Consider the following 19,904-nt stretch of genomic DNA (forward strand, 5'->3'; position numbering starts at 1 on the left):
ATTTATCTTTCATTAGTTCATTTGTTTTTTCCAATGTACTGTTTGTACAATAGTACAGGAACACACACTTGAAATGTTTACATTCCTTCCTGGGGTTTGCTATGGAGATAAAACTTATAAGAACTAAAGCAAATAGAAAGTGCTTAATACTCTAAATAGAAGAGTATACAAAGTTCTATGGATGTTCTAAAGTGGGAAGGAAGCTTTCTACAAGGGTAGGGGTTGAGCAGATGGGGTTGTGGGCAAGAGTTTTGAAGATGGTCTTAATGTTAGATTGGCATTTAAGAATGACCTTACAGTGGAGTAGGTAGGATCTTGAAAAGAGGATTTGAGCTGAGGAGAATATAGAGAGATGGAATACTATGAGGGAAAGCATTTTGGTCACCTACAGGGCTCATATGGGGACCATAGGTTTACTTAGACTAATGTGAAAATGTCAAAAAAGGAAGTGCCAGAAATGAAGGTGGAGATCAGGGGAAATTTGGATGCCAAGCTCAAGATTTATTGCAGATATAGTCTCTCCTTTTCACCTCCATCCTGGTTGTGTGTAGTTGACTGTTCTCGCCATGTCTTCTCACAAGACTTTCAGAATCAAGCGATTCCTGGCCAATAAACAAAAGCAGAATCTTCCCATTCCCCAGTGGATTCAGATGAAAACTGGTAATAAAATCAGGTACAACTCCAAGAGGAGGCACTGGAGAAGAACCAAGCTGGGTCTATGAGGAAGCATAGCACATCATGAAATAGCAAACATAATTGGCACACATATTTAAGCTGCATGGAGATCACATGTTCCTATCCTATCAATATGCAAACATCCTTCCTACCTGGCCAATAGACATATCTTATCAAGGAAATTCTTTTCTCTGTTACTATGCCTCTATACCAGTAGGTTGGTTCAATAATAAATGTGAGACCTTTCAGCTGAAAAAAAAAAAGATTTATTGCCGATATAAACCTTTGAATTTCTATGTAGTAGTGGTGTGTTGTCCTTGAGAATTCACCTCATAGGCCTCCTACCCAGGGGTACAGTTGCCCCAGGGCCCTAGCCTCTGCTGTCTGGAATCCACTGTGGCTCTTTCTTCCCATGGCCTCCTCCTCAGCAGTGACTGAATGGGAATACCAAAGCATGCTCTTTCAGGAGGCAAACTCTTTTGTTGGTTGACCTTGGCTCAGGAACTCCCAGACAGCTTTGTTGAACCTTCCTTAGACATTAAGGGGGTCTAGGATGCTTCTACCTAGTGAACCTGTGTCTATTAGTTCTCTTAACCTTACCTCACCCCATCTGTTATTTCCCTTTGCATAGGTATTTCTATTAACAAAATGCTCATATATTTAATCTTGTCTTGACTTTTGCTTCATAGATAAAGGACTAGGACTAACCCGAGATGTTTAGGGTAGCAACCTGGTTGGAGGTATATGATTCGGGGAAGTGTCTCAAAGATGCATTTGTATGGCAAGCACACTGCTTAATTTAGATCACATGGATATTTGAAGAGACTTTGGTCGACCTGGTGGTGATTATACAGGTCTATAGGACCTTCCCAGGTTTCCCTTGGTGTTGGTAGTGGGGACTCACTTAATATTTTTGACTTATTACATGAATGATGACACAACTTATTTCATAATTCAGTTGTAAACTATGTATCATTACATAAGAACACTAATTTTTGTCTCTAGTTTAGTACTTCTGACTTAGAACTAATGTGTTGTGTTTAACAAAGACAGCTTAGAAATACTTTCCTCTATTATTTTCTTCCCTCAGTATCCTTTTAATACATTTTATCAGGAGCTATGACATAGCCATACAATGTTTTAATTTGCAATGCCCCTTCTTTGTATAATTTGTGAAAGAACTCTTATGACAGCCAGAAATTACTTTGAGTCAGTTTAGTATTGATAAACACATATGTTAAAGCATGCTCCTTGTTTGCCTGTTACTCAGTTTTGGGTTATACTTTGGTCTTGCATTGAAATAATTCTATGTTTAGGACCTTGCCGTTGGTTGCCTTGGATCTCATGGTACTGTCACAACTTTAGGCTGTGACTTTGCTGCAGGTGCTAACAGGAGGAGACAATAGGCTGCCAGGCAGAGGCAGAGGGAGGGAAAACTGGATTCCCACACATCCTGCGGCCTTGGCAAGTGGCACACATTGCATGAGTCTGTGAAAATAACTTCTACTGGGAATATGTGCCATAAATAAACAAAGACTGCTCAGAAAGTTAACAAGAATGAAGGAATGAGAGAGGAAGAAGAGAGGATCCTTGAAGGGCATTGCCTTGGCAGTGCTAACAGGGTGGTCAGACATAGCAGAGGAGAAAGGACAGAGGAAGCCAGCTAGAGGATGCAAGAGCCCCCAGGAATCAGCCAAGAGTGTGAACAGGGTAAGTAGAAGGGAAGGGGAAAGTGGCCAGCACTTTTGATTTACATGCACAACTGGACAACTAGAAGCTTTTGGTATCCTTTAGGGAAAGCATGTGCTTCTCCTGAGTGACCCAGGGGTTATTTAACAAATACAAAAGCAACCAGCCCTGTTGTCTTTATATGCAAAATGATCCTGTCATTCTCTTGTTGCTCTGGGAATATTTGAGAGAATTGATGCCTCCTTTATCCCTGAAGACTTCCACTCATCTGCTAATCCCCTAAGAACAAAGATACATTCTAAAATTGAAGAGTTTAATGGACATTTTTCATTGATCTTCCCATGCTTTGATTTTGTTAGCATTCTTAATTTCTGTTTATAGTAAAATGTGAGTATTTTCTTGGGTAGTAAAATGGATTTTTCTCTAGTAAATGTTTGTTCCTGTGCAGAAAAATGTGAATGAGGTTTTATAATTCATTGTAACGAGTAGTTTCATAAAATTAATCATTATTTAAATTGAGGGTGGTAGAGATAGAAAAGTCAGAAGAACAGCTATTTGTGACATTTTCAGGAGACGAATTCTTGTGATGAATAAAACTGAGTGGATTATGTTGTTCTTTAAAAATGTATAACACATTTTGTACACAGAAGATAGTCAAAACCAGATATCATTTATCTTCTAGGTGGATGGAAAAGAGACCAAGAGAAAAAAATAAGTGGCTTAATGACCCAACTCTACCCAGAGAATGGAAAATAAAATGCAAGATTCTAAACCCCGCCCTTCCATTTCATCTTCATTTTTGAAAAATTCAGGTGAGCGTCATCATTTCAAAAATTGATCTAGTGGCTGTGAAAACAAAGTGGCCAAGATAGCAGTGCAGATCTTTGTCAAAGATTTGTTTGGTTTTCTTGCAAATACAATTAGAGTGGTATTGTTTTCTTATTCGTGAATGTGGAAATGTGCGACTTGATTTGTTTTAAAGCACATCTCTTTGAGTTATGTAGGACATATGAAGATGTGCTATACAGAACTCAATCTCCGCAGGAAGAGTAACTACTACAACTATAGCAACAGTGATAGCCACAGCCTAGGGAGTCCTCCTGTGCTGGACATTGTACTAAGGTGCACTCCATAGATTTTCCAATTAATCCTTACCATAAGATTAAATAGGTAAATATTTTCAGCATTTTATGAATATGGAAACTGAGGCATAGAGAGGTTAAGACATTGGCTGAGGTTCATGTATCTAATATGACTAGACCAGGTTGTTATCTCTCTCCAAAGATAATTCTTTGGAATTATCTTTGGAGATAATTCCAGGGCAGATTATATAACTGGTAAAATGAGTGGTGATTGGAATACACCAGCTCCTTTCACACATTTGATTCTTCTAAAAGGATATCCAGATTATAGAGTAAGCTAAATCAAAATGCTCTGATTCGTGCAAGGCTTTGGCATAGGAATGACTACTACATGCCTGGCCTTATGATGTCTTATGTCTACAACTTAATTGCTTTAAGGAGAAGGGCTTCACCAAGTGGGTCGTTTCCAGGCAAGTAGTTTAGGTAATAAAAGACTACAGACATTGAGTTTAGGCAATAGCAGGAGGAACGGGTTTAAAAAGCACAATTCTCAGTTCTGGGGTCCTAGAAATCCACAGACAGCTACTGACGGTCCAGGGTAGACAGATTTTGTGAGCTGTAGTGGTGGTCTCCAAACTTATTTGTTCACACATCACCTCAGCAAAAAATGCTAAGCATCCATAGATGCATGTGTCTGTGTATGTATACACATGTTTATAGACTACACACAGCAGTCCCCTCATACCCGTGGTTTTGCCTTTTGTGGTTTCAGTTATCTATGGTCAACTGCAGTCTAGAAGTAGATGATTCTTTTTCTGACATATTGTCAGAGGGTCAGTAGTAGCCCAGCTCTCCATCACAGTGCCCATGTCATTAGTCTCACATCATCTCATTATGCAGGCATTGTGTCATCTCATCATCACAAGAAGGGTGAGGACAGCACAATATGATATTTTGAGGAGAGAGATCACATTCGCATAGCTTTTATTATAGTATATTGTTATTACTGTTCTATTTTATTATTAGTTATTGTTCATTTCTTTCTGGGCCTAATTTATAAATTAAATTCTATCATAAGTATGTATGTATAGGACAAAACATAGCATATATAGGGTTCAGTACTACCCATGGTTTTGGGCATTCACTAGGGGTCTTGGAATGTATTTCCCTTGGATAAGGGAGGGTGACTGTACTACTGAATTAATATATTCAGAGATTTTTAATGAGACTTTAATTTATTTTTTAAAGATTTGAGAGAGAGAGAGAGAGAGAGAGAGAATAAGAGTATGCACAAGCAGGGGGAAAGGTAGAGAGAGAGAGAATTTCCAAGTGGACTCCTTGCTGAACTTGAAGACTGACATGGAGCTCTATCTTACAATGCATGAGATCATGACCTGAGCAAAACCAAGAGTAAGACACTCAACCAACTGAGCCACCCAGGCACCCCTCAATGAGACTTAAACATACTCAGGTTTAGTAAAATTTTGTACAGCAATAGACTGAATATTGTCTTTCTGTCATGGTTTCTTTAAAATTTTTAATTCCAGTATACTTAACATATAGCATTGTATTAGTTTTAGGTGTACAATATGGTGATCCAACATTTCCATGCATCACTGATGCTTATCAAAATAAGTACACTCCTTTATCCCCATCACCTGTTTTACCTATCCTCCACCCCCTTCCCTCTGGTAACCTTCATTTGTTCTCTGTAGTTTAGAGTCTGTTTCTTGGGGCCTCTCTCTCTCTCTCTCTCTCTGCTTGTTTTTTTTTTCTTTTTTTTTTTTTTTAAGATTTTATTTATTCATTCATGAGAGACACAGAGAGAGAGGCAGAGACAGGCAGAGGGAGAAGCAGGCTCCATGCAGGGAGCCCAACGTGGGACTTGGGTCTCCAGGATCACGCCCTGGGCCGAAGGCCGCACTAAACCGCTAAGCCACTCAGGCTGCCCGCTGGTTTTGTTTCTTTAATTCCACATATGAGTGAAGTCATATAGTATTTGTCTTTCTGTGACTGACTTATTTCACTTAGATAATACTCTCTCGTTCTATTCATGTCATTGTAAATGAAAAGATTTCATTCTTTTTTGTGGCTGAATAACATTCCATTATACACACACACACACACATACACACACCACATTTTCTTTATCCATTCATCAGTCAATGGACACTTGGGCTGCTTCCTCATGAAACCATGAGGTTTATAATATTACTGAAAAATATGGTAGTGGTTTGTTTTCATAGTCTGGATGTGTAGTTTTAAAATATTTTACAAATTTTGATGACTTCATGCTACCACTAGCCAATTTCTAAGATGGAAATATACTTTTGTGCTGAGATAGATGGTTAGCAGTACTATATGTAGAGAGTGTTCTTAATTTCAATGCTGTTTTTTTCACTTTTATTTATTTATTCATGAGAGATACACAGAGAGAGGCAGAGACGTAGGCAGAGGGAGAAGCAGGCTCCCTGTAGTGAGCCTGATGTGGCACTTGATCCCAGGACACTGGGATCATGACCAAAGCCAAAGGTAGACACTCAGCACTGAGCCACCCAGGCATCCCTTAATTTCAATGTTGTGTGGCTGACTTCTCCTTAGATCTGATTATACCAGTATTTTTCAAATACTGCATTAACATCACAACTTATTGGTAGGTTATAATATTAATAATAACTAATACTACTTGTTAATAAAATAAAAGACAAAATGTTAGAGTATGTTATAAATAAGTATTGTTTTGAGAAAGTTTACTTTCGGTTATATACCTATATCTCTATATCTGTACTTACACATCTATATATACATTCTAAATACTGAATCATGATGTGAAATGTGGCAAACACTTTTGAAAGTATTTATTTATTTATTTATTTATTTATTTATTTATTTATTTATGAGAGACACAGACTGAGAGAGAGAGAGAGACAGAGACAGAGACATAGGCAGAGGGAGAAGCAGGCTTCTCACAGGAAACCCGATGCCGGACTTGATCCCGAATCCTGGGATCACGATCTGAGCTGAAGGCAGGCGCTCAACCGCTGAGCCACCCAGATATCCCAAAAGTATTGAATTAAATTATTATTGTTTTTACTTAGGATTTGTCATTGTTGTAAGAGGTTGTAATAGGAGAAAGAGAAATATAAACACTATTTTCTTGCTTTTCTCTTGTGCTTGCATTATTTGCATTAGTGTCAGTCCTTGATTCCTTTACACAAAACTTTAAGCCATTCATGTGTTGTGTGAGGGTTAATTTAGTTGCAAGTTGAGAATATAATCTATAAATTCATTTAGCAAGGTATGTATCAACTGCAACAGAAGTATTCTGGGTGCCTGACAGACCCTTTGATAACTATTCCTTCAGGCGATTTCCAGTAACATATTTGACTCATGACCTTCAGACATCCTGACTAAGAGAGTACCACTGGCAATCTCCATATGACCTATTAGCAAAGCTTAATTTCTTTCTTATTATTTTAGACAAAAAATTAAAGTGCGGATACTGTTATCTTGCAACCCAGTGGACTGTCTTGAGCCATGCTCCACGAGGCGTGGGCCTTGCTTTGTAGACACATTCTCTAGTTGCAGCCACCCCTGCCTTCTGTATTGACCTCATGTGGCACCACTGTGTCTGCTCTAGCCTAACCACACTGAACACACCAAACAAGTTTCTGTCTCAGGGCATTTGAACTGGTGCTTCTCATTATCCCACATGACCTCTATGAGTCTAGCTCTTTGTCATCATGCAGGATTTGGCTAAAAAGATACCTTCTTGAAGAGGCCTTCCTGATTATTGTATTTCATATAGCTCCCTCCTCTTTCCATAGCCCCAGTTGCTCTCTATTCCATTATTCTCTTTTATTTATTTATTTTTATAGAACTTATCACTACATGTTTAATCCCACCCACACACTTTCAGCCCCTCTAGAATGAGATCTTGTTCCTACAGTATACTCCAATATCCCCAGGATGTTTTGGGGGCTGGTAAATATTTGTGGCAAGATTCAACAAATGAATTAACATTTGTCTTATTCCTCTGCCTAATTTGAGCCAGTGCCTTTGGATCTAGTTTTCTCATTTTTCTTTGAAACCAGTTCTTCCCCATGGTATCAGTTGGTAGAGACCCTGTATTAGGAAGGATGGGTAGTTGTAGGTTAAGCCAAATGGTGTGAGAATTCCTTGGAAGAAATGCTCATGACCTGGGAGCTGGGTAGGGATGCTAGTCCTGGAAGTGCTGATGGTTTTTTTCTGGCAATAAAATGGTTATTCCACTTACACATTAGAAAACAGAGACCTTTGCAGATGAATTATGCTACTAGCTCTAAAGGAGATCAGTTTTTTGTGTTTATAGATGATTTCCATGATCAGAAATTTGATCTCCAATTGAAGAGGTTTTCTTGAGACACAGTTAGTAGAGATTGCTAAATTTTATCCCTGTAGATAAAATATTACACTCCGAATTTAGAGTTAATCAACTATACCTAAGTGCCCCACCATCCTGCCTTATGTCTGGTATTCAGTAGACTCTTAATAGGTATTGTCTGATGAATAAATAAATAAACATAGTCAGTTATAGGAGTTAGGTCTGACCTGGCTCTGACATTATTCAGTTGTGCAACCCAGATTAGGGTCTGACAAACTATGGCTCATAGGCCAAGTTCAGGCCACCACCAGTTTTTATAAAGAAAGTTTTATTGGAACCTATGTTCCAATAAACATGCTCATTTGTTGAAGTATTGTTTTTCACATGGCAGTGGCAGAGTTAAGTAGGTGTAACAGACATCATATTGCCCACAGAGTCTAAAATATTTACTATTTGGACATTTATAGGAAAAATTTGCTGACCCCTAGGTTGGAGAATGTCACTTAACTTCTCTGGGCATTGATTTTGTCATTCGTAAAATGAGTTGAATGGACTCAGTAGTGTCTGAGGTCCTTCTCAGAGCTCACATCTGCATATCCTGGAATCTAAGATAACTATGTTTGGAAACTCAAAGTAATATGATCTAAGATTACCCTCATTGTCTTCTTAGGAAACATGATTTCAAGAAGCTATGTTTTCATTAAATGGACATAAAGGTTTTACCACCTGTGTCTTAAAAATGTATGGAATATCCTAGGTTGAGTTTACTGCTCTGGTTTGGTATTTAAGTGCTTGGAGCCATACACTTATTACCCTGCTTATTAGTACCTTCCCACTGCTTTTGCCAAGGGCTTTGCTAAAGTGAAAGTCAAGAGTTTGTAAAGAAATTCTGAAAAGTGTGTTCATTTATTATCTATAATGCTTTAAGTGTGGGTCCAGGATATTGAGTTAAGAAGTGGAAAATAATGTTAAATATAACATGAAAATCTCAGCTAAATTTCTTTGACTTACTGTGAGGTCATTTATGGGCCAGATAAGAAAATTATTAGTTGCTACATGTTGCAGGAGAAAAATTCTGGTTTGGGAAGAAAAAAATTAAGTTAGAATCAATTACTTCATCTTGATTGGTTTTCTTGTTTGGGTTTACATTATGAATGCTTAAGTAAATAAAAGTCTCATGAATACCTTTCAAAAATCATTAGTTCTGCAAAAATTTTGTTCAGGTCACAGAATTTGCATTGCATATTTCTTCTCATACTTGGCATCTTTGTCCGTAGCTACTTCTTTTATTGTTGTTGTTTTTTAAGATTTTATTTAGTTAGTTGAGAGAGAGAGGAGCACAAGCAGGGGGAATGGCAAAGGGAGAGGGAAAAGCAGACTCCCCACTAAGTAGGGAGCCTGAGATCATGACCTGAGCCAAAGGCAGATGCTTAACTGATTGAGCCATCCAAGCGCCCCTGTCCTTAGCTACTTCTATTACTATCGTCTGCACCCTATATCAAAGATCACAGAAAATGAACAACATAACCAAATCAGGAGTTTCCAACAAACTGAACAAAAAGAATTAGAATACATTGAATTTTTATGTGAGGATAAGCCATAAATTGCAATTCAGAGACTCTGTCCCTTAGTCATTAAACATTTATTGAGCATCTACTATGTGGCAGTTCTATACCAGGAGCTGGAATTTCTCAGTTGTATGTTATCTTTTATGGACTACATATCTATAGAAATTGAGAGATTTCACACCATGATCCCACTTGATTTTCACACAAAACTTTGGGAGAGAATCCGAACAAGGATTCCATCTACCCCTAAGGTTTGTGTGAGACTCCTCTGGAGGAATACTAGAGTGATGAAGTGGAGAGGTGAACCCAGCCTCCTCCAGGTGACATTTTTTAGATGGGATCTTGATGTGAACTGGGTAACACAGGGCACCTCATTGACCTGAGGATGGGGAGCAGAAAAGGGTCAGTGACATGGTACTGGTGCAGCACAACCTCTGCATGCAAGAGATGGGATTCCTAATTTATACCCTATTCTGTCTCCCAGACCCAAGCAGGAGGCTGGATTTTCAGCTCATGGTGATAGCATGAATCTACATAATTACCAGATAACTCTCCTGCTTGCCCAACATCCCACTCCTAACCAAACTCAAAAAGCTACTTCTCTTTTGGGTGTAGAATCCTTGTACCGGAGTCTATGAAATGTGAAAATTCTTTGCACGTCATCCATCAGTGTTTGATGGTGACCTGATAATAATTCAAAATAGCCTCTTAGACCTGTCAATAGGTAACTCTTTGCCTTTGGGTAAGTAACTCTCTGAGCCATAACACCTTGATCTGTGAAATAAGGCAATTGGACTAGATTATCTATGAGGTCTTTCCCAATTCTTATTTCTCATGATTTTTGGACTTAAATTTGATTCCCAAATTAACTCAGTTTATACAGGGCCCATGATCCAGAGATATCACTGTAGCAGATGCTGTCACGGCAGTGCCTGTTCGTATCCCCATGGCACTCACCATTTTTGTGGGCTTTCACTATCACTCTGCCAGAGGCTTTCATCTGGCTGCCGAGACATGCTTGGCTGGAAATACAGGGGAATTCAGATTCTCAGGAGTGGTCCTCAATTAATGCCAAATGTGAGCTGAAGAAAGATACTGCGGCATTCTTGTTCCTTAGGGGAGACATCTCTGAAGTGGGTTCTCGCTTATCCACAGCAGTAACTTGTTGGTTAATGCATACCACATTGACTTCCTTCTCTTTTCTCTCTTATGTCACCTCCTAAATAAACCACTTGCACTCAGATCCTTATCTCAGGGTCTGTTTTCTAGGGGAACCCAACCTCAGACTAGTCCCAAGCAAGTCCTATTGTAATTCATCTAGTAACATGTGCATTAATTCACAGTGGTCAGTTCCTTGAGGAATGTATCTTGTTTACCTTGACTAGGGTTACCAGACTTAGTAAATAAAAATATAGGACTCCCAGTTATATCTGAATTTCAGATAATGTCAAATAATTGTTTCCTGTAAGTATATTGCATCTCAAATATCACATGGGATATACTTATACTTAAAAAAATCATTGTTTATTTGAAATTCAAATATAGAGGGAGTCCTGTATTTTACCTGTCATCCTTAATCCCAACTCTCACTGGGAACAGTGGGCATTGTACCTGACCAGTTCCAGAGCTGAGGAAAGAAGAGTGATGGGGACTGGCTTAGAAGATGTGGAATGTAGAGGGAGTGAGGCAGACCCAAATAGCAATGCTTTCGAGATAAAGATGTGTTGAGTACCCAATAGTAGATGGGTGTAAAGTGGTGGATAAGGAATGATCAAAGAGCTTGGACAAGGAGGCAAAAACTGGGTACGACAAAACTGCAGCCAGCAGTCTCAAACATTGTGGGGAAGGAGATGCTGAAGTCAGTGACCTTGCCCAGACATTATTCATTTCTCTAGCTCTGCTGCCTAGCACAGTGCTTGGCTCACTTTGGGTGCTCAGTAAACACTGAATAAATGATAGGAAGGAAGGTTGGTAAAAATAGGAAATTCTGCCATTGTGAGCTTTATGGAAAATGATGCCCACTAAAAAATGCATAGGGCCTTTTAGAGCAATGACTTGCATCTGATTATAGAAGCATAGAAAATATGAATTGCTGTGTGAATTCTAAGTAATGAGCTTTTCTAATCCTTTCCTCATTTTTCATTGCAGGTACAATTCAACTTAAATCTTTCATGGCTAGCCAGGTTTTTGAATGCCACTTGTATGTTCAAAGCTAATTTACTTAATAGCCAACTTATCTGAACCCTGAACAATATTACTGGAGCATTTAGCTTGACAGAGGGAGTTTGGGATAAAAAGTCCCCATTCAATTTCAGAAGATTTTAATCAATTTATGTTTTTTAAAAATGTTTTTAAAGATTTTATTTATTTGAGAGAGTTCAAGAGAGAGCATGAAGCAGAGGAGGGGCAGAGGGAGAAAGAGAAGCAGCCTTTCTGCTGAGCAGGGAGCCCAACACAGGGCTGGATCCCAGGACCCTGGGATCATGACCTGAGCTGAAGGCAGATGCTTAACGAACGGAGCCACCCAGGTGCCCCTCAATTTATGTTTTTTTTAAGATTTTATTATTTATTTATTTATTTATTTATTTATTTATTTATTCATTTATTCATGAGAGACAAGGCGGGGGGGGGGTGGGGGCAGAGACACAGGCAGAGGGAGAAGCAGGCTCCATGCAGGAAGCCTGACAGGGGACTCGATACCAGGTCTCCAGGATCACACCCCGGGCTGAAGGTGGCGCTAAACCGCTGAGCTACCTGGGCTGCCCTCAATTTATGTTTTTAATGACACTTCCTTTTCTTTCTGCAGGAAGGATAAAATCTCATCCTATGTTTATTATTTCTAACTATAAGTTCAAAGCTGAAAAAGATTGGTTTTATCCTCAGCAAGCTTATATGAAATTTCCTCTTTTATAGAGAAAATAAAATACAAAAACAAATGACAGCATATAGATAACAGAAGAGTAGCACTAGCATGTCCCCGATTTTCATTAAAATCAGCTTTTATTGTTATTAGAGAAAATGATTTTTATGAAACACTAAGCAGGCTGGTCTCCAAAGGGTGGTTTCAACTTAAAATCATTTATTCTGTGGATGATATAGTTTTAGAATTAACATGTTCACTCTTTGTTAATAGTGTGTCAGCCACATGAGAAGGGCAAAAACCTGTACATGGAGCAATACTAAAAATGCATCTAGGAATTCAAAATAATATATGTCTTAGTGTAAAAGTAAAGATGTATTTGTTCCAACTTTTGTATCAGAAGTAAAAGCTTTCTCTGATGCTATAGAGCTGTTAAAAAAAAAAACATAGGCCCCAAATGGAGTCATTTGTACCAGGCCCACGTCACCAAAGCAGGGTTTAATACCTAACCTATTTGTAGTTTTAGACTTCCCTGGGAATGTAGTCTTAATGGGTCAGTCTGGAATTTCCTGGTTAGTACCAATGAGGTAATCTGTCACATAGACCTTCTTCTATCCCCTAAAGGAGATGACGTAATCTGGTCTTTCTTTATCCTTGCCCTCTTTGTCTATAAAAGCCTTCCATTTTGTACAGCTCCTTGGGTTCCTTTCTACTTGCTAGATGGTACGCTGCCCAATTCATGAATCATTCAACAAAGCCAATTAAATCTTTAAGTTTTACTCTGTTAAATTTGTGTTATTTAATAGAGCCAATGATATTACTTTGAGGTTTATTACCAAATCTGTGTGGTACTATCATAGAAGTTTATAGAAGAAGTAAAAGGAGGTCTCCTGTTTCTGAAAGTGGCAGGGTCAGTTATTCAGACCAATTCTCTGGATAAAATATTTTTTATAAAGCTTAAAATTACTGAAGAGCTGACAAAAGCACAAAAGTGAAGGAAAATGTAAAATAACAAGCGTTGGCGAGGATGCGGCGAATTGAAACCCTTGTGCATTGCTGTGAGAATGAAAAATGGTGTAGCTGCTGTGGAAAACAGTTTGGCAGTTTCTCAAAAAGTTAAACATAGAAATACCATATGATCTAGCAATTTCACTCCTAGGTGTCTATTCAAAAGAATTGAAAGCAGGAACTCAAACATACTTGTACACCAATATTCATAGCAACATTTGTCACAATATGCAAAAGGTGGAAACAACCCAAGTGTCCATCAGCAGATGAATGGATAAAAATGTGGCCCATCCATACCATGAAAGATTACTCATGTGTAAAAAGGAATGAAATTCACACACATGTAATAACATGGATAAACTTTGAAAGCATGAGGTTGGGTAAAATAAAGCAAACACTAAAGAACAAATACTGTGTGGTTCCACTTATATGAGTACCTAGGACAGGCAAATTTGTAGATACATACCAGGGGGTATGGGAAGGGGTTATGTAGAGTTATTGCTTAAGGCGTACAGAGTTTCTTTGGAGGACAATGAAAAAGATCTGGAAATAGATAGTGGTGATGATTGCATGGCATTGTGAGTGTACTTAATATCATTGAACTGTACATTTAAAAATGTTAAAATGGCAAATTTAATGTTATATATATTTAATCACAGAAAAAAAAATGAAGGAGAAACCTGACAGGTAAATGAGCATAGAGGCTGCTTTCGACCTGAAAGCATACCAATTTTCAGAAAATTAAGACCTATTCTTTACAGCCTCCTGCAGCAAGAGAGACAGAAAGCAAAGCACCGAGTATTTTTGTTGGGTTTGTATTTATTTACTTATTTACTTACTTACTTTTTGTTGGGTTTTTAATACTCATCTCATTAATTTTATCCTGATTGTATCCATGAGGTTTCTGAGTCAGAGACAGACTATCATTAGTGTTATTTACATAATCATCGTTCCATTGGCCAACCTTGCTCCAGACCTTCCCATTGTGGCCTCACAATGAAAGTCAGATGGAAAAATTGCCTCTGTGAGGAAACAGATGATCCATAGGTGAAGGATGGAGAAGAATGGATTTTCTCTGCTTATATACAGGAGAAAGAGGCAGTTGTCTTCCCCTCTTCTCTCAGAAAGAGGGAATAAAACTTTTGCTTCTTAGAGATGGGATGAAAGGATCCTGTGTTCTCATTCTAACCTTTGAGAATATAATTAAATCTTCTTAAGGACCAGATAAGCCTGAATGCCTCTAGCTCTCCAAGGCCCTGAGCCTCATTTTCCCTTGAAATGTTAACACATATCTCCCGAGTTAGGTGAATCTCTCTGGAGTACTCTCATATCTATACTGTTCTAAATTACCTTCCCAAGGCTTGCTCTTCTCTCTGGCTCCCAAGTTTTCGGCAAAATTTATTAGGAAATCCCTACCTCTTCAGAAACACAAAAAATATTTTTTCTGCACCCACCCTGTTGAACACCACATTGTAAAATTTTTGATAAAGTTCAGTTTAGGAGCTCTTTCTACTACTTAAGAGTGATTTCCCCATAAGATCTGGAACAAGGCAAGGGTTTCCCTTCTTACCACTTCTATCCAACGTTGTACTGGAGGCTCTAACCAGTACATTAAGGTGAGGGGAAGAAGTGGGGAGAGAAGGATGGGAAGAGAAAGAAGCAAAACTGATTTCATTTGTAGATTACACAGTCATCTATGTAGAAAATGCTAAAGTATCTACAAGAAGCTTATTAGAACAATAAGGGAGTTTAGCAAAATTGTACACAAGTATCTATTCATGTTTGGCAGAATGTGATAGCTGCTTTTATAGAGGTACTATGACCTTTAGAAGTACCGAGGTGGAGAGATTAATTCTCTTGGAGAAAGTGGAAGGCATCATAGGAAGTAAGCTATGAATCAGGTGTTTGAGGAAAGATTGATTTTGGTCAGGAAAAAGGCAATTGGTGTTCTAATGGGAGGACAGAGGAAAAAACAAATGTTTAGAGGTGGAAAATCATGGCACTGAAATGTCAGACCTTGAATGTCAGACGCAGAATTAAGAACTTTATCGGAACAACTTGAAATAATTTCAACACCTTCCTTAGAGTGCTATAAAATTATCTTCTCAACTATAAAATAGTAATCTCATTTTTCTATTGGCTAGTCAGAAAAGATGATTATGTTCATAAGTAATTTAAAATCAGTCAAAGTTTACCTTAGTATTTTGAAGTAGGCAAAATTATCCAATTTGATGTAAAAACAAATGAGGATGTGAAAAGACATGTTCCAAATCTGCTACTTTGGATATTTACCATCTCTCCATAGAATCCTAGAATGTAAGCTTTTTGAAGGTAGCAACATGGGACCTAAGTCTTTCACATTTGCCACTGTGCAGACTATTTGGTAGGTGTTTAATACATCCTTGCTATCCAGCTATAATGTAAAACTGCAATAATCCAGCTGGTAGCTCTTGACATTATTAAGAAATGAGTGTTGCCAAGTTAAGAAAAGAAAAGAAAAATCCACACCACACAGCCAAGGAATAAACATGGGAAATAGGCTGGAAAAAGATTTATTTCTTGAAGCTCCTGCTTCTAGGACCCAGCACTTAACTGAGAGTCTTTCCCCCATCCAGGCCATACTGAGCATCCTGGACATTTCCCAAGGCAGACAGCTTCCTCCTCCTCTAATCCAGTCCATAGAGGAGGACATTGGTTACCCATTTCAGGACACCATTGTGCTCTATTAAATATTCTGTTTCTCCTTCCTATCCCAAAGCAAATGGGGCATGTACCTCTCTTTCCCTGCCTATTCAGTACCCTTTTTCAGAGGACCCTGGAAGCATAAACCTCAGCACTTCAGAGACTGACCCCTCTATACGCATCTCCAAAATAAGCCCTGGAGTGGACAGACAGCTGTACTGACACAGTTTACCATCTGAGGAACTCGCCTTCCTTTGGGTCACACCCACTCCTACTCAGAAAGCAAATTCTGAGGCTCTGAAGGCTGTTCCTTCTCCCAAGACAACATCCTGTCTGCAAGATTGCTCCCTTAGGCATGCCATTCTTCTTAATGACAAGATATCTGCTATCACCTGTGGACTCGAACCATACTTTTGCTTTTGCAACCATCTGCCTAATTTTCTCAGTGTTGAATTTAAATAGACTGCTGTTATTATATTTAATTGAAAAGGCTTTTTTTTTTTTTGCACAAATCTAAAGCTCATTAGGAAACATCTCAACTAGGGTTGGTTAAGGTTACAGGGATAGGCAGGGAATCTATGTCCTCATCATCTCTGCCTTGATTTATTTTGCTGTCAAAGATCAGCTCAGAATAAACCCTACTTGCAATCGGATGACAGAAACCAAAGTAAAATGAAGAATATGTAACTAAGGAGAAATTAGCATATTTTAAATGGCAGATTTGAGAAACTTGCAAACTATAGTAGTGTATTAGTTAGGACTCTCCAAGAAACAGAACGAATGGAATAAACACAGACACACGCGCACACACACACACACACGTATTTGGACAAGGATTCATTGAGATATATTGTAAGGAATTGGCTTTCGTGATTATGGAGGCTGAGAAGTCCCATGATCTGCCATCTGTAAGCTGGAGACCCAGGAGAGTCAGTGGTATAAGTTCCAGTCAGAGTGCCTGAGAAGACCCACGTCCCAGCTCAAGACTAGTCAGGGAGAGCAAACTCTCCTTTACTCCAGAGCAAACTCTCCCTTACTCCATCTTTTGTTCTATTCAGACCGCTGGTAGAGGTCTGAATAGACCTCTATAAGGCCCACCCACATTGGGGAGGCAATCTGCTTTATTCATTTTACTGATTCAAATGTTAATCCATTTGGAGGCACCCTCACAGGTACACCCAAAATAATGTTTAATCAAATATCCAGGGATCCCATGGCCCAGTCAAGGTGACACAGAATTAATCATCACAGGTAGGGAGCAGTTTAGCACATGTCCATGGAGAGTCAGTATTCCCAACTTTAGATATGCCTCCATTTTGGCAAATCGAATGGCCACCTGCATGTGAGTTCTATGGTTCACCCACAGCCTTGATTTTACCTACCACCAGTCTTTGGCATGAGCCTATCTCAAATGTAAATAACATTCCTTCTCTTTTGAACAACTTCACCAAAGAAATGGTTCTATCTAGAACAGTGGTCTCAGCTGGGAGAGACCACTAGGTCTACCTCCCCGGGGATATTTGGCAATGTTGTCACAGCTGGGGAGAAGTTGCTGGCATCTAGTGGTTTAAGGCCAGGGATGCTGCTCAACAACCTCAGACATACAGGGCAGCCCCACAACAAAGAGATATCCAGCCCAAAATGTCAGTAATGCTGAGGCTGAGGTTGAGAAATTTTGGTCTAGAGAAAGCGAGACATTGCATACTGCTCGACACAGTGCCCCAAATGTCCCATCTTTGCCATGAGAAACCAGTGCTTTCTGAAAGCTTCCTGGATTGGCATTTTTCCACTGGGTTTAAATTACTGGGTAGGATCTAGCATTTAAATTGGCAGCTTTTGAATATATTTAAGGTAGACATGTTACATATCAAATTTGGATGAAACACAAAAAAGCTATGAGAGAAGTTAAGCAGCACTTTGAAATCTAACAGCGCTTGTGTGAATTGTGTGCAGGTGGCTTTACTCCAGCTCAGAGCGCAAAACACCCCATTGCAAGTTTGCAGATGAGGAAGAGCAAATATTCATTTTCATCAGAGGCAAATGCTGAAACTGCAGTTATGACCTCTTCAGACCTTCAGAAGCTGCCAGTTCATTCCCAGTATAATACCACTTAGATTCTAACTGCACTGGGGTGTCTTGATTCATAGTGGTCAGTGGCAGAACTTCAATCAGAAGAAATCTCGTTTCTTGACTTGTCGATTTATCTGCTCGATTCCAAACCTGATTGCTTCTGTCTTCAATGAGTAACCTGTGCGTCTTTGCTCATGGTCAGGAAAAAAAAATCCCTGTTAATAATTTACAAAAGACAGAGCTACTCCTCTTTTGCATCCTCAAATCTCTCAAAGCACGTGATTGTCTAAGCATATCTGGTTTCCAAGTAGCTGAGTGATGAAATATGATTGGCCTCTCAGCATCGATTCCTCCTCTCCTTCCTCTCTCTTCTTGCCTAGCAGTTGTTTGCTATGATACAATCATTCTTCTTTTAAAAGAATAAAGAACGGAGCTCTTTCTTTCCATCCTTAGGAAAAGGTGGGCTGTTTTGCCTTCCTACCATGGACGAGGATCTTGAAGGAGAAACTTGGCAGAGCTTTTCCATTCCCTGGGGCTTCGGCCAAGCAGTAGAGGATGAAGGAGAACATATCTGCCAGTGAGTAATAGTCCTCAAGTACAAATATCAGGGGTCCTATCATTGTTTTCTGAGATTAGCTCGTGTTTTTGGTAGGATGAATTTATTTGAACATGGGTTGAAGAGACCGTGTCTTGGAATTATACAAAAATGATACCTGCGATATAAAAGTGATGGGATCCTTCTAAATTTTATCAATAATTCTAACTTTTAAAAAAGAACATTGGAGGTAAGGCAGGAATAGCCTATAAAAGAAAAGAATAACACCATATACTACTTTGGCTGTTTATTTCCTTAAGACTAACTGTCCAGAGGCACTTTTGGAAAGAGAGAAGCTGATTTGAGCTGCTTGTCCCACTATATGGTATAATAATAAGCTGTCATTCACAGTAAACTTCTGACTGCCCTTTTTGCAAGGGAAATTGGATTGTGCTGTGTTTATTTTCTTTTAAAAGTGGTATCTTCTCAGTGACAAATGTATCTGTCAGGATGAAAAGTTTTGATTTTTAAACAGAAAATGCTATGTGGGCTGTACAAATTGGTTTGTATTTAATTGCTTCTTTACCTTCAGTGGTCGTGATAAATAAGTATCTCTCCTTTGAAAAAACTACCTTTTTACCGAAAGTTAAGATCCTTGATGAGTGGTTTATGGTTTATATAAATATGTAATTCTTTCTTGAGGTTGTCTAAATTTTGAGTATGAGGAATTTGTCAGTAATGCATACACTTTGGAATGCTAATTGGAAAGTTTCCAGCCATTCTGCTATTTAATGCTTTCTCATTAATCACTGGCACTTATGAATTTGTTTAAATGATACTCTTTCAGCAGATTCTATGATTATTGAGTATTTAAATATTGTAATAATAACATTGTTTGGAGGCCCACATATAAAGGAACTACCACAGGTTAAGAGAAGCTCTCCAAATGGATAAAATTCATTACCCTTGACTTTTATCACTTGAGACTTTGAGCCAAATGTGTTTAGAGTTGCCATAATTTTCCATGATAGTAATCACTTGATGGCACTATCTCTTTTAAAACAGTTTTGACAGTTTGCATGGGTACAAATGAAACCTCTTTCTGTTATGTAGTTCACTGTAAGGAAGATTTAGAAATTTATGTTGTCATTCTATGGGATTAAAACACACAAAACAGTGTGATATTTTGGAACTAGCCACCACAATCTCCCAAAACTACTGTTTGCTTATGAGGTCATTTCATTGGATAACTTTTTTTTAAGTGCATGCATTTTCTTTCTGATTTCGTACCTGAAGGATGAAATGATTGAATACATTTGGGTTAAGGAAAATGACTGCTTAAGACATAGGATCCTGAGATTTGTGTCTCTTA

General features: G+C 38.6%; 1 protein-coding gene and 1 long non-coding RNA gene across 2 annotated transcripts; both read left to right on the top strand.

Annotated features, from left to right (window-relative positions):
* The first annotated feature begins 566 nt into the window (after window positions 1-566).
* LOC112932390 (large ribosomal subunit protein eL39-like) lies at window positions 567-739 on the top strand. Its single transcript, XM_072744124.1, has one exon. The coding sequence runs from the start codon at window positions 567-569 to the stop codon at window positions 720-722; it is 156 nt and encodes a 51-aa protein (XP_072600225.1). The 3' UTR covers window positions 723-739.
* A 1,301-nt stretch (window positions 740-2,040) lies between these two features.
* On the top strand, window positions 2,041-18,574 carry LOC140596179 (uncharacterized). The gene is made up of 3 exons (XR_011998200.1): window positions 2,041-2,385; window positions 3,047-3,176; window positions 18,451-18,574. It is a non-coding gene; the product is annotated as an uncharacterized lncRNA (long non-coding RNA).
* The last annotated feature ends 1,330 nt before the right edge of the window (window positions 18,575-19,904 follow it).

The sequence above is a fragment of the Vulpes vulpes genome, chromosome X, assembly GCF_048418805.1.
Source record: "Vulpes vulpes isolate BD-2025 chromosome X, VulVul3, whole genome shotgun sequence".
NCBI classification, from domain to species: Eukaryota; Metazoa; Chordata; class Mammalia; order Carnivora; family Canidae; genus Vulpes; species Vulpes vulpes.

Bases quoted from the DNA above. Each gene is read 5' to 3' on its own strand.
- LOC112932390 (XM_072744124.1), top strand. From the start codon at position 567: ATGTCTTCTCACAAGACTTTCAGAATCAAGCGATTCCTGGCCAATAAA.